The following is a 15,611-nucleotide window of genomic DNA, read 5'->3' on the forward strand; positions in this document are numbered from 1 at the left end:
TTTGAGAAGGGTTCATATGAATTATTTATAACACTCTTAGTAAAAATTGTTTCCTATTGTAGAGTGTGTGTTGGTTTTTTTTTTAGTTTGCCATTCTTGAAATTCATAGAATGAAGGCGGAAAAAACACACACACAGATCAATTCAGCACACATTCATTTTCACATCAAGTGGCTCATGAATAATGAAAGATGAATTAATGATTGCGTGGACATTATCTCCCAGAATATGATATGTGGCGCCCATTAGGGGGATAGGAATAGAATGTATTATCCTGTGTCATAAAGGGCTTCTCAAGTACTTATTTGTGTACGTTGCAGAAGACCGACGGTTTCTCCGGATGGAAGGGAGAAGACTTATGCAACAACAGGACAAAGAAGGAAGCGAAGTGTGTAGGAAAAGAAAAGATGCTAACATAAACATTGTAGCTTTCAGCTGAGGGAGTTGTGCAAGAATGCTAAAAGTAAATGGTAAGGGGGATTGTGTATGTGTGTGTGTTTGCGTGTGTTTGTGTGTTTTTGTGTGTGCTTGAGTAGTGAGTGAAATGTAAGAAGAGCTCACTTAAAAAGGTATTCACTGCCCCCTGGGGATCTGCCTGTTTCATTACAGATTAATCAACCAATCAGGGAGTGCACTGCACCTCTGCTCTTGTGGCGTCTTCGGCCAGCATGGCTAGCGAGGATCCCCCGCCCCGCAGCCAATCAGCGCACGGCTCGGCAATGAGCCTGCGCCGATCTGCGTGGGAGAAGAAGGAGGCAGAGAAGGAGGAGGATGAGCGGGCTCTCTTCGCATCTCACAGCCAGAGAGGTTCTCGGCAGGAGGAGGAGGAAGAGGAGGCTCATCTAGGGCCCGCAGCCAACGAGAACCACGTCGTCGACACCGGCAGCAACATGCCTGTGGAGAACAACCACCACCGCGCCGCTGGCGCCGCCTACCACCACCCGCCCAACCGGCCCAGCAGCAGCACCTCCACGCGGAGCGCCCAGTCGCGCAAGTCGGCATGGGACGAGCCCCGCGAGCGACGGGTGACGCCGACCGCCCCGCAGAAAAAGACCACGGAGGTCGGCCAGCACGGAGATGTGCGAGTGCGCTCAGTGGAACTCCAAGAAGTGAACGGCCGGCCGCGGGACGGCGAACCGGACGTCATTCTCGACATCACATGCATGGAGTCAATTAAGGGATTTACCAAAGTCTTCAAGTCGAAAAAGTTCAAGTCGCCTCAGTTGGAGGATCTCTACCAGCGCTACTTCTTCAGTCTGAACAAGAGCAGTCTCTCGAACCTCCTCATGCTCGTCATAGTGACAGTCATAGTCGTCCTCGGGTTCTACTACGGGGCCGGACTTACCACCTGGTTCAAGGGTGTCTTTCTAGGGCTTTTTGAAATTGTGTTTATCGTGCTGGGAGTCTTGTGCAATCGTAGTGCTTTCACGCCAAAACAGCTACGCTTTGTGTGCTATATACTATTGGTGCTTCTCGGGATCATCGTCGTCATCGACGTCGTGGACACTGAGCCGAGATCGGCGACCGCAGGCATTTGGACCACAGTGTTTTTTATTTACCTGATCTACACGTTACTGCCAGTGCGCATGCGACTTTCAGTTTTGTTCGGAGTGGTCTATGCTGTTCTCCACACGGCATGTGCCATTGGACGCAACCCAACAGACAGTTTTCTATGGAAACAGGTGAGTAATTCAACCAATATTTACCCAGTTAATGTTCTGTGAAGTGAATGTCATCATTGTTTGCACTGTTGTTGTTGTGTTTTTGAAGTTTGGAAAGTTCTTCTGTTCCTGCTGATATTAAAAGAGATGTGGCATTTTGTTTTTATACTTATTGATCCTGACAAAAAATACCAACATTTTCTCATGTTGGCTTGAAGTTCATATTAGGGTAACAAACTTTCAATATAAAGTAATATTGAACCAATAAAAAGGGCAATTTGCGGTCACAAGTTTCGAGCATAATATGCCCACACTCATCTTGTTTAATAGTAAGTTGTTTGCTAACAAATGTGCAGAGTATCACTGCGTAGACAATGTGAAATAAGAGTGAAGGACTCGAAGGTAAGTTTTACTGTAAAAGCAGAAATGTTTTGCAACTATAAAACTTTTACTAATTTTGCAAGGAGCCAAGGTTTGCAAAAGTAAAATGCACGGGAAAAGTTTTTTCCCACACATTTCACTGAATGCCAGTGACAATTTGCAAAAGAGCCATGCCTAAAAAAAAAAAAGAAAAAAAAAAGGCCGTACGCTCTATTTGTCAAAAATTTCTTGCTGCAAATATCTATATGGTTTTACAGTATGTGTATCGCTGTAACCTCCCCCCCCCCAGCTTCTCCCAGCTTGACGTGTTTGAAAACAAAAAAAAAACCAAACAACAAAATGTAACACTGTTCAATATCTTTCCTTCTAAAACTTGTTACATGTGTGGGAGATATGCCAACAAAATTTTGTCGTGGTCAAATTCAACAGTCTGTTTCAAGTAAACTCTTACAATTTGTATCTCCGTCCTGTGTGAAAGTGACTTCTGATTTTGAATTCTATTAATTTCCCAGTATTACAGGGGCAAAAAAATTGCATTCAGACCATTTTGCCTGACTTTCTTGGAGATAAACCCTAGATCATTGAGCGAAGCTCATCATAGCTGTGTGAAAAAAAGATGAACGTTAACAGATTTATGTTGTAGAACTTAAGTATAAACACGATGGGAGGTGTTTCCCCTGTAGCAGTGCTCCAGTTTATTATCAAGGTCTTCCATTCTGTAAGTCAAGATGAAGATTGAATCGGCACAGATTCATTGAGGTTTTTGTCCCCAGCCTCTCTTTCTTATCCCCTTTTTCAGTCACCTCTTTGATTTGTTGTTGTTGTTTTTCTCGGAATTGTCATCCCTTTGTGCCAGTAAGGAGTGGGGAGACTTTGTTGGTGACATCTTATTTATGGCTCAAAGTCGATGTCCAGCACTCGCAGTGCCACGTGTGATCCACGTATTCAAATATCTAGTGTGTCAAGTGGCTCTGTGATTCAGGTCATATGAGTGTGATAGATGATCTATGAGCAGGGTGTGCCAGTGTGGACAACACTGAAGAATATGACTGCTGATACTGTACAGTGTGTCTCTTGGGGGTGGGGTGGGGAGGGGTTATGAATTGCGACCTAGAAATTTTGCCCTTGTGTCCAAGCTCTCCTGTCTGTAATGTAATTTATGAGATGAAGTAGAGAGGAAGATATATCTGCCTCATTTGTTTGTTTGTTTTTTAAGGTTACTTAAAGTGTTTGTTTCATTTGAGTAAATGGTGCAAGGCGGAAAATTTCATTGTTTGCTTGGCTTGCTGCTCATTCGAAGATTTTCAACTTGTGCCTAAATTAACCCTTTCCGTGCCGGGGACTTTGGACAGTGTGTACAATGCTATGGGGTTTTCTGTGCTAATTGCCACTCTATTAAAGCACAAAGGGTTGAAGCAAGAAGGACATACACAAATAGTATGTAAAAGGAAACACCGTTCTATCAACTGGAGGATGTTTCTGGCATATAATAATACACCTATATGTGTGAGACCTTTGACATGATTTGCACGTACACAGTACACAGTAAAGGTCCCAGAAAAGTAACTGGCTTCCAGATTAAACTGGAATCAGTGTAGAAGATTTCTGACAACAAAATCCACCTTTGCCTAAACTTTAACTCTGTGGAAAGTTGACACTCTCTTTCCCTCTGCAAACTAAATTTGTCTTTGAAGTATTTACACAAGAAAGAAAAAAAATCATACTAGAAGAAAAAAAGGTAATCTAAGACAGGCTTACACTGCAATATCTCATACACAGTTTGATACGCACATTAATGCCTTTTTTTCCCCTCATAGTACTTCATGCCGTCATATGAAATGATTTTGTGGATCGATTTAGGTCGCCTGTTGAGGAGGGTCATTCTGCACTGTCTTAAAAGAAAAATCACTGTATTACCATCTGGCTTCTTCTATAATAGTGCCATGTTTAAAGTACATAGCACTTTAATAGAGCCATGTTTAAAGTACATAGCACTTTAATAGATAGGAGAACTCATGTTCATCAAATTTATGTCCACACTGTTAGCAGTTAAAGCAATGGGAGTTTTTTGCGATTTTCCTTATCAGTATCATCATCATCATCATCATCACAAAGAAAGCAAATTCATCTGGTACATGAAGTTGCACAATGAAGTTTAAAAGGCCTGATTTTGACACAGCATTGGTATGCCAAGCAAAGCTTTCAAAAGACATTGTACCTTTAATTCCTTCTTGTCCTTCTCCTTTTTTTCTGCCACACTCACATGATCCACCCATGTAATTGAATGCCAAGTTTCATAATGGATCAAAAACCTTGATCAAAGGGCACTCACACTCAACAACTAGCACTGAACAGATCTGCAGTTGTATCATATGAATGACATAAGCCATTCTGCTGTATCTTTAACAATAGAGTAAATGTTTAGAGTAAACTTTATTTTTTTCCCCAGAGCCAGCAATAAATGCTACATTCTTACACCATTTTGTGATACGAGTATTTTGTAAAACGTGTTATTAAGAGCAGATGTGGAAGGAAACTTTCTTTCTACCCAGAGCCTTAGATGATGAATGGGACATTGTTTTTGATGCCATGCTATGATATTTTGTGATACTTAGTGATATCGCTGGCTAATGCCAGAAGCTGCTGCAAATGAATACTTGAAGGAGGCAGTAAAGGACCATACAAAAAAAAACAGAACTATTAATCTTCCTAAACTTCTCCATTCAGGCATCACATTCTGAGATTTGATGCGCGGTATTTGCGGAGTTCCCCTGCAGGGGAGAGATGTGAGGTTCTCTGATGAGAAAAACTGTCAGAACGCACCTTGGTGAATTTCAATCTGCGTCACTTGATACATTTATCAGGCGTTCGTCTTTAAGTCAAGTGTTTGCTCAGGTGAAGATGTGGGTGAATGGAAGACGCATGCATGCATTGCGTGAAAAAGATAGAACCTTGTGGATCCATGTCTTTCATTGTATTATTTGCAGAAGGTAGTAAGTTCTGATTTCAATTTTGTAAAATCTCTTCATGATTTTTACCAACATTATGCCAAATGATTGAAGTGTGTGTGAAGTCAGTGGTATGATTTAAATTGAAGCTTTTTCAGTAATTTTGATTATTCTTTCTCTTCAACTGTATGAACTTCTTTGATTATGGTGCATTTTGTCCAAAATACTTTAAAGATTATCTTGATCATTATACTTGAATGTTCTGTAGTGTAGATTTGGTGTTTGTTGTTGGGGTTTTTTTTTTGTCAGATACATGTAAGAAAGATGACTTTTTTGTACACAGGGGAAAAAAAAACAGCCTCCCGCATGCCTCAAATATTAAAGTGTGCATTACACATGAATGTACATTGCACATTTAGTATGTTTGCTTTGACATTTGAATAGCTTAGCAGATGTTTCTGAGACAAGGGGATGCATTGCTTGCGGATCTGCGTGGCTCTTCCAAAGGGGTTGGTGGTTTGTTGCCGCCTGAATTATTAGATGTCATCATCTCGCACACCCAGGTGGAACTGTCAAAGAGAACAGAGAGATTCCGTACTCTTAACTGATTAAGTAAAAGAAAGAAAGTCGGGAAGAGACAAACCAAAAGTTTGAAATTTAACAAAAAACAAAAACAAAAACAAAAACATTTATGCGCATGTATGATGTGTGTCTATCATAGCTAGCTAGCTAGATAGATAGATAGATATATAGAGAGAGAAAAATGGGGAGATTGAGAGAAGATGTATTGTTAGTTGAGAACTAGAAGGGCATTTTTGCATTATAAGATTTGAGCATAAATTAAAATGAGCAATGTATTTTCATGAAATAAACAGCTAAATACTTCTAAAATCAAAAGTTGGTAGATTTACGGGCATTGACATTCCAAATATTGGGCAAAATCGTGCCTGTGTGGTTTTGATTTTGAACACTTTACTGAAAATGAAAATACAGTAGTTTGAAATTGACACCAAAATGTAGAGGAGATCAAACTCTATGTGATTCCCAAAGACTTTAATACCCCCGATTGTTATAACACTCTTCTGTTTCTCAGCCGAGGATTACATGCATATAATACGGTTCCATGACATTTGCTCCTGCAACAATTTGCTCCCATGAAATATCTGTACGCTATTTAAAGCCAAGCATAAATTCTTGATCCACAAACATAAAACCCTAATCTTAATCCTCACATCAAACTAAACCCTTTTATATGACAACCCTAACCCTAAGTCCTCGGAGAAGAAATTGGACCGGAGCAATTGTCGCAGGAGCAAATGTCATGTCACCGTTCGTACTTGCAATTCATGCCCTATAATGCACGTAATTGTTTGCATTACACGAATAGATAGATATAGCGAGAGAGAAAGAGAGAGAGAGAAAGAATAGGTGAGATGAATAGGTCTCATTTAACGAACAATAGTTGATAGTTGTACTCAATAGCAAGGGTCTATTATGCTTTGTCCGGTTTATTGCCTGTGCTTGTGTGGTAATTAAGAACACACACACACACACACACACACACACACACACACACACACACACACATGAGACCTCTTGGACAGTGCAGCCTACAACATTGTAGGTGTTGGGAATAGATACACATTACTGTGAATAGTGAGAGAGAGAGAATTGTCAAAACACTCTCTCGACCATTAGGACATCACAGCTTCAGTGTTTACAGAGGTTATTCTCGGGGTCGTAACAAGCCTTTCTGCTTGGCGTGTTTGCCGTTTCACTTGGGGATGCTTTGAGAACAAATACCCAAGCTTTAGCTGGATGGGTCGGCAAATAACGGAGCTCGTTTGGTTATGTAAATCGTTTTCCAGTGTTTGTCCATAGTCAATGGCATGGACAGGATATATTTGGCATTGGTCTCCTTTATACTCTCAAAGCAGAAATGACAAGAGCTAATATTTTGATGAAGTCCCATTGATACTGGGAAAACAATATTGAATTAATTTGGTATCCCCATTCACCCCCCCCCCCCCCCCGCTACATGTATTATAGAGAGCAAGGTTTTTTAGTGCGATCCTTGTGGAAATAATTTTGCATTGATATGACAGAGTAAATTAGTAATATGCCAGTGGAAAAATCAGCACATTGGAGTATGTCGCTATCTACTCTGCTGCAATGATTCTGTTTTGATTCAATGCAGATAAATTTTAGAATACAAAAAGAAGTGAAAAGAAAAATGAACAGAAACAAATTAAACATTTGAGAGACAGAAGCAGTTTTCACTTTGATCTGTTATTTATTATATTTTTTTTCCATTTTACAATTCTCCTGCATAATACATTTAGGTTATTCATTACTGCAGAGTTTCAAATATGTTTTTCTGTTTCTTTTGCTTTGTTATAAAATGGTGTATGTTCATGTACATGTCACTGAAAAAAAAAAAAACTGTTAATGTGCTTTTACCATCATTGAAAAGATCTGGATCAAAGAAGAGATGAATTGTAAGTGAAAACAAATGTTAAACATTAGAGACCCTGTATGATTCTAACCAAGAATAAAATTGGAGCATTTAAAAGGAAGTCAGTGGGCATTCAGAAGTTGTATGTTTGTTTTCCATATATACAGCAGAATACGAATGACACGCAAAATGCTTGATGTCCAAATCTTGCTATCTACCAAAGATGTTAACTCACTGAGAAATTTGCTCAGATGGTGAAAACAAAGGATTGGTTGTAATCACAATATAATTTCAGAGAACATAAATTGTGTTTTATGATCCATTTTTCCATTTGTCTTTTTTTTCAGGGGGGGGGGGGCGAGGGAGAACCAGTGTCAATAAATGTATTTTCTCATGACACACCTGCCCTTTGAAAACAAAGTTTACCTCACTTATCAAGGAAATAGAACTGTAAATTATTTATTGTCTCTTCATTATTCAAGGGGGGGGGGGGGGTGGTATGGGAAGGGGTGGTCAGATGCTACATCATATGATTACCAACATTGCTGGCATTTACAAAATTTGATAGTCTGTTGAGATTGTGTTTCCCCTCCATCAAAATATAACAACAACAAAAACCAAGACAACAATTGATATGGTGTGTAATGCTCTAGGGGAAACAAAAGAGAGAGGGAAAAAAAAGACCCTCTGTCATCAATATTATGGATTTGTAACCAAGTCTCCAAGAGCCTCCGCCACGGATGACATAAAATACAGATCATTATGAGATATGCAGACTTCGTCGACTATCGCGTTCCCATCCCGCGGTGCGTAAATGTAAATCCAGAGAGACGGCTTCTTCCTTCGCTGTCTATGGTTTCGCTTTCCTATTTGAATAGATATGCGAGTGAGATGGTCAGTTTAATGTGGCTTCTTTGGCAAACCGGTGATGATTCAATGCCATTGAGGAATTTCTGTCCCGGCAACGTGCGCTTGTTCGTGATGAAGCAGTGTTGTTGCAGAAGGTCAGACCTGCTGTGGAAAACAGAACAAATCAACAGACCCCAGAAACCACATTTCTGTGATATGGTTCCTCATCTTTTCAATGTTTACTACCAATTATTGTTGATGATTGATCTATTCTATAAAGTTGTAAAATAGTAAAGAACTGTTCTGTCATTTGAGCTATATTTTGGTCATAAACCAATCATTTCAGCTGAAGGATTATAGAAAACTTCAAAATTGTTGAACCGATCCTGAAATTAGCAATGCATTATAGAATTACTGAAATGATACTTCCTCCTCAAATTGGCAATTTTTTTCCCTCTGTGTTTTGAATTATAGATTAATTAATCTAATCAGTCCCTTCAAGTCTTTCTCTGATATAGAATATGCAGTAAAATGCAGAGGTACCATTTTAATGATTAAACAAGATAATGATTTCTGTAGCAGAATTACTCTGGAACAGCCTTATGAACCAATTTCTTGATTTTATAAATGATAATAAAAAAAAAACCTCTCCCATGTCCTGACCCATGCACACTTTGGGTGTTTGTTTTTGATTTCTGTGCATTTTACAGTGGTGATATTTAATCACAGACAATGGCAGCATTATGTTCAAAACTTTCATTACTGGACTGTTCTTTTTTTTCCTCATACATCTGGAACTCAGACAGCTAAGTTCAACAGCAATATCTTATATTGAACCACTGAATTACTATATTACAGGGCCACAGACTGCTATGTTATCATCAAACAAGTAGAGGTAAATGTATGCTTCAGTGTATTGCCATCAGGACAGCTGTCTTACTCTCTAAAAAAAAATCGAGTGAAAATTTTCACTCTAAAAAGAGTGAATACAAAAAAGAGTGAATTTCGAGTGAAATTGGAGTGAATTTTGAGTGAAAATGCTCATTTTCACTCATTTTGGAGTGACGTCAAGGATCACTCGAAATTTTGGAGTGACCCCTGACGTCACTCCAAAATGATTGAAAATGAACATTTTTGCTCAAAATTCACTCCAATTTCACTCGAAATTCGCTCTTTTTTGTATTCACACTTTTAAGAGTGAATATTTTCACTCGATTTTTTTTAGAGAGTACATTTGACCTTTAACCCTCCAGCTGCATTTACCCATTCCTTCCAGGCCGGTTCATTCCTCTTCTGTTTTTTTCAAACCAAACCACCCCACAGGCGCAACAACCAAAATCAAACAAGCAATAAAACTGGCCCTCAAATGCCGAAGAAAACACAGGCATATGACACATATGTACACTCGGTGGAAATGTCTACATGTACGCATGCAAATTATTGCATCATAACAATACCTCATTTTTGACAGGACAATACATGTCCATCAAAGCAAGTTTCTTTTTCCAGTAGTATGCCAAATATTCCTTCTTCTTTTTTTTTCTAATCAGTGGAGTAAGTAATACATTCCATGCACACTTGTGGCGGCATGGTATATCAGGAAATTCTACATCCATGCCCAAAGAGACCGTAGGCAAGTTTTTCTTTCTTTGTCTTTAAACAGCTCAACAACAAAAAAGACAACAAAAATCTCAGCCAGACGGTCTGCGAATGTCACTTTCACGAATGGGATAACCTGACCAAACATCACGGAGGCGTCTCTTTTTAAACGCTCCCAAGAGAGCAAGGCAGAGGATCTGGTGAAATTGTTTGATGGCTGGGAGAAACACCGTGGCCTCGTCTGGTGTAACTAATTACCAGTTGTCCTCCATTTCCCTTCCCCCCGCCCCCACCCCCACCCCCATCACCCACACTCCGCCCCGTGTACCTGCGGCATGGCCAGGCAACACTCCAGGGATTAGGACGAAGTAATGAGGAAACCCATTCTTCAGGAGAGGCCAAAGCATTAATTAGTACCCACAATTTTCTACCTTGATAAAAATCATATTGGAAAAAAAAAAGATAAAGAGCTAGGTTACACAACCATGGTTAAGGAATCAGATTTTAATTAAACTGGAGTATACATAACCTTTTGCTGAATACAGCCCTCATGCTATTAATCATAACTATTGTGAGTTTCACGCAGCATTTTGTGCTCATTTTTGTTTTTCTCATAGCCATGAAGATTCAAACATGCCTATTGAATACTATATTCTTACACAAGAGCTGTACACATGTAGGAGACACAACCATTATTTTCCATTTGCACACAACTTTTTGAGTGTACACGTACATGTAGTCCTTTTATAGTGGATATAACAAATCCTTAAAGCCCCATCAAAGATTATGCCGTTAAGAAACCATAACTTTGGTAAAATAAAGTACAGTTGTACATTTCCGTGGGCTATATTCGAAAATCATGCTGTAAATCTTGGATGATAGTATTTACAGCAGCCTTGGTATTGGATACAAAGTTTTATTTTATACCAGTTTAAACAATCATTTTGCTTCAGTGATATCATACATGCGGAGGTTGGTCGATAATACACATCATATTTCATCTTAACCACATTTCATAAAACTTGTCATCAGTGACAAGTTGTCATAGATGTGACAAGCTACTGAAATCCTTGCATCTGATTTGCCGAGTGAAAATTTGTCATAGAAATGTGGCAGTTGCCACTGATAACAAGTTTTATGAAACGGGCCCCAGATGAGATTGTGGTTAGCTAATAAGTACTGTCGTCTGAACAGATATTGCTAATGGCTATTTTTATTTCTGGTCTTATACAATAATGACACAGTTACATCATCACCGCTGGTCAAAAATCTGTAAAGCCAATTTTCACTATACTGTACATTAAATGCACGACAATGAGAAATAGCAATTATACATTTTCTGTATGCAGTAGTTGCTCATGTTCATACCTTGTGATTATTAGTATCATTTTAGCAGAAAGATATTTGTGTATGTCGTACATAAATGTTATACATTTTATTGCTTTTAAGAGTGTTTTTTTACTGTAGCAGTTGCATTATTCCCTCGTATGCGTGTAATATGGGATGGTGCATCACAAAATCAACAAAAAGTTGCACCACCTAATTTTACACGAGGACTAAAAGTATAATAGGTGAAATCCATGGGTCAACATAATCAATCTTTTGTTTTTTATTTTGTTGGAAAGAATAATTCTTGTACATAATCTCAAATTTGAGATGATAAATTTTCTTCTTTTTTTACGCAGTTTTTCTGGAACACTTCTTGTGTGATATTAAAGGCATGTTTTAGCAGTCCCTTTTCATTTTTTTTAAACCTTAAAGAGTTACACATTCCTCACTTTGGAAGTTGGTATCAGTCATGAATAGGATGTGCTAAATGTGAGTGCAAAATTTCAGCTTAATGTGATAATCTCTTCATTTTGGTTGCTATGAAATTATCCCTTTTTTGCCCCATTTATTGCACACAGCACTGCTGGGCAAGATTAAGCACTCGAATAGACCCTAAACTTTAAAAAAAAACTCCTTTCTTATTGAACACCTTTTCCAGAGGGTGTACTTTCTGTCCATTATCAGATCTAGAGGTGAGAAAAGTCAATTTGTGTTGAGTATGTATAATGCCATTCTAAAGCCTAGAGTCTGCTCTTTTTGAATCTGCTGTTATCCAGTCAAAAACCATGTCTGGTCCGACGACTTTTTTGGTGGCTCTGTGATGCAGGGTCACATACACTATACATGTGAAGACAGTAGGGATGCTTTCCAGTACCTATTAAATATGCAAATTTCAGGCAACATTCTGGTTCCGTTTGCCTGCCTGTCAGTATGCCGACGATCGCATATTTTGTTGTTTCTTTTTTTTTTTCAAATAAAGAAGTAAGACCAAAGGAAGAGAGAGAAAGAGATAGACAGAGTCCTTGGGGACTCATCAATCTCCAGTGCAATCAGCATTTAAAGGAAGATGAGAAAGAGTCACATGACCTGTCTTGATCCCCGCAATAATGCCCGTGACCTCGTTGAGCTGAACTCGGCGCGACTGTTTACCGAAGCTCGCATTGGAACCTAAGAATAGCTGTAGAACCTCCAGGCGTTTTGGAAGAACATTCTGGCTGTGTACTATTAGATTTCATTACAATTAAAAGGCAAAACAAAACACAACACAACCCTGTAGCACCTAAAACAAGGTATCTTGTGGTATCCTGAAGTAGGCAATAGAAATCACAAGTTTGCATTGGTTGTACAGACAATTCACGCGGGAATCTATGACAGTCAGCTTCTGTAGAAGGGTGATACAGCCCCGAATGTTATACAATGTAAATGTAGAGAATCAAATGTGTTTGTACATATCCATGCCCCCTCAACTAAAAACAGGTGCACACCCACTCATGTATTGTAAGGACACATACTGTATTTATTGGTGATTTTCAAGGGCAGGAAACCAAGTGGTGTAGTTTGGAATTAAAAAGATAATGGAATGAACAAGAAAATGCTTTGAACATAGGCCAGAAATTAGCAGATATTCTGAGTGATAATCTTTGAGACAATGGTGTTCCACAGATGTAGCATGTACTTGCCATGTAGGCCTACATGGTCCATATGACGTACATTGCCATTTGGAGCTAAAGTTTAGTCTACACTGTACCTGTGTTCAAGCAAAGCTTATCAATGTCAGCCGGATATCACCTGAAACAATTTGAACTGATTCTCAGAATTCATTGTGATTCGGGTCTTGAGCTACATGTAGACATTTGTCACAATGATAACATCAATTGGTAAAATTGATTACGATAATCAATGATATTTATATAGTGCTGAAAGGCATTCTTTTATCAGAGCGCATTGAAACAGGACAGAAAAGTTTATGTAGAATATAGAATGAAATTTGTGATATATTTATAGCAGGGTGGTCCATGAGGGGTTTAAGCATGTTGCTACAACATGCTAAAATTCTTGTGCAACATCCTCAAAAGCCAGCAACATGCTATGCAACATCCTCAAGAATCTGGAACAGGCTCAAAGTAAAAGTATTTAAAAATGTGCAAAACATGTGCGTAACATAAGAAACATCAAACTACCTGGTACTTAGATATTTGTGTGCAAAATATGAGAGAGAACATTGAATGTAAGCAGCACAAAGAGAGATAAGCAGCAAAATATTGCGTACTACATACTCATTGTGTGCGCTCCGCGCATATTCAATTTCTGCAATATTCTCAGATTCTGAGCTTGCAACATGCTCAAATCTCAAGTTGTGGACCACCCTGTATAGCAGAAGCAAAGAAAAAGAAAATATCAATAAATAAGAATTGATATTTAATTTTCATACAAATATGTAAGTGCGATGCTACAAGATATCACACGTGGTCCAAGATGAGTGCACCTCATCTTCCACCAGGTGCGAAATCTTGTTCCATTGCACAAATAAAGACCATACACTGTTTGTTTTATGCAACACCTCGGACGCATGAACAAATGTGGTCTACACCAAATCATGAATGTTGTTCAGAAATCGCAACCATTTTTTTTTTCAAGAAAGGCAAATGGGTGTACATTAATGTATTGTCACACAGTACAGTTGGTTGTACGCAAAAGTGATCAGTTGGAGTTATTGACAATAGAATGAGGGACTGAGTGTGTGTTGTGAGTGACTTAGTGTGCGCGGCAAAGGCACGTAATTTGTAATGTCGGAGGCATACAATGGTGCAAAAACAATGAGTTGGCCATGAGCCAAACATGGGAGTCCATGTATTTGTGATGTCAACCGTACAGTATGCAATTTTGCCTGACAAAAATTGTACAGCTCAAGAGCAACAGCATGCAGTCATACTTTTAATTGCATGTCATGTGATGAGCAATCAACCAATCCAATAGCTTGAATCTTCTGTATAATTTTTCGTAGCTTCATACATACTAGTACAAGTAGTATTGTAATTACCCAATATCAAAGACTTTGGTCTACAGTATAGTGTAGAATCGTGCAGCTCAGATAAACATTGTTAAAAGTGTCTCAGATATGTAGGCTTTTCATCAGCTCTTGACTTTGTAGTTTCTTGACTGATTTTTCAGCAACATTAATTCTTTCTGTTTTCCAGTATTTCTCAAGAGCAATTTATAATAGAATTCTTGTGAGGTTTAGTGCAATTCTTATGCATGTGTATAGTGTTCAAATCACCTTAAGTTGCTCAATTTTAGCACTTTTAAGTGGTATCAATGAAACTACCAATAATTGTGCATATGCACTGTTTATTTACATTCAAGAGTAAGACATACAATAATCGGGCAGGCAGACAAGTTTGCAGGCTTAATAATGTAACCCAAACACAACCAAAATGTGATTAACAGGGGTATTTACGGGCACCCTTTTCCTGAGTATTGTCTGGGGATAGCAATATAATTGATATTGTACCGTGGTGGGTTCAACAGTGTCGCGTGGAGCGTTGTCGGGTCAGAGCGCCGAGGGCAGCGCAATTTTGTCTGCCATGTCGATATTTGCTTACCGCTGCGTAATGACAAGACTATTGTTTGTAGCAATTTGTGCGGGGTGCCATAGATCGCCGGTAGAGATTTGATTACCGAGGGAGACGCAGCAACCCTAATTAAGACCCTCTCTGCCTTCTTATCACCCTCACAATACTTTATGTCTTCCAAGGTACATGTACATGATACCCAAATCCTACAGTGTAGTACGGTACGTGAATTTAGTCAATGGGGCATTTACTAGTCGAACACATCCGTGAAGTTTGGGGAAAGTCAGTCTATCTGTTCTAAAGTTCTGAATTCTTTACAGATTCAGTGCTGCCATTACTTGACAAAAAGACTACAGTCTGTGCAACAGTTCATGATATCTCTGCAGGACAGCGATGCAAAGAAAATATGAAGAGAATTTTAAAGCAGACATTAATACATAATGTTTGTGCCAGGAAGATTGAGATAGATCTGTTTTGTTATTAAAGATATACTTTGTTATAAAATGGGTTCAAGAATGTAGCCAATAGGAAGCGCTGAAATGAGTCACGTGTGCTTCCTTTATTCTAGTCCCATTGCACTGCGTGTTAAATCCTATTGCCGATCGTCTGTGCGCGCGGCGGCTCCTTTGAATTGCATGCAATCCTGTAAACAACTTCTAGTTCGGGCTGCCGGCTGGCCTTTCTTCCCTTGTGCATAACATGTGTGGCGTACGGGCTGTATACTCTACTATACGTACACTTTGTACAGTACAGTAGACCAAGCGTTGTGGGACCGGACGCGTACATGGAGTCACTTTGAAGGGCAAATCCAACGATTT

At 39.0% G+C, this 15,611-nt stretch overlaps 1 protein-coding gene across 1 annotated transcript in view; it reads left to right on the top strand.

The window, feature by feature from the left end:
• The first annotated feature begins 661 nt into the window (after window positions 1-661).
• Window positions 662-15,611, top strand: part of LOC139712452 (adenylate cyclase type 5-like) — a 175,365-nt gene continuing 160,415 nt past the window's right edge. The window contains exon 1 of the mRNA XM_071624268.1: window positions 662-1,681. Within this exon, the coding sequence (XP_071480369.1) occupies window positions 668-1,681 (1,014 nt within the window). The 5' untranslated portion in view covers window positions 662-667. The remainder of the gene's footprint in view (window positions 1,682-15,611) is intronic.

The sequence above is a fragment of the Diadema antillarum genome, unplaced genomic scaffold (genome assembly GCF_040938485.1).
Source record: "Diadema antillarum isolate AM-2024a unplaced genomic scaffold, OU_Dant_1.0 seq00001808_RagTag, whole genome shotgun sequence".
Classification (NCBI taxonomy): Eukaryota; Metazoa; Echinodermata; class Echinoidea; order Diadematoida; family Diadematidae; genus Diadema; species Diadema antillarum.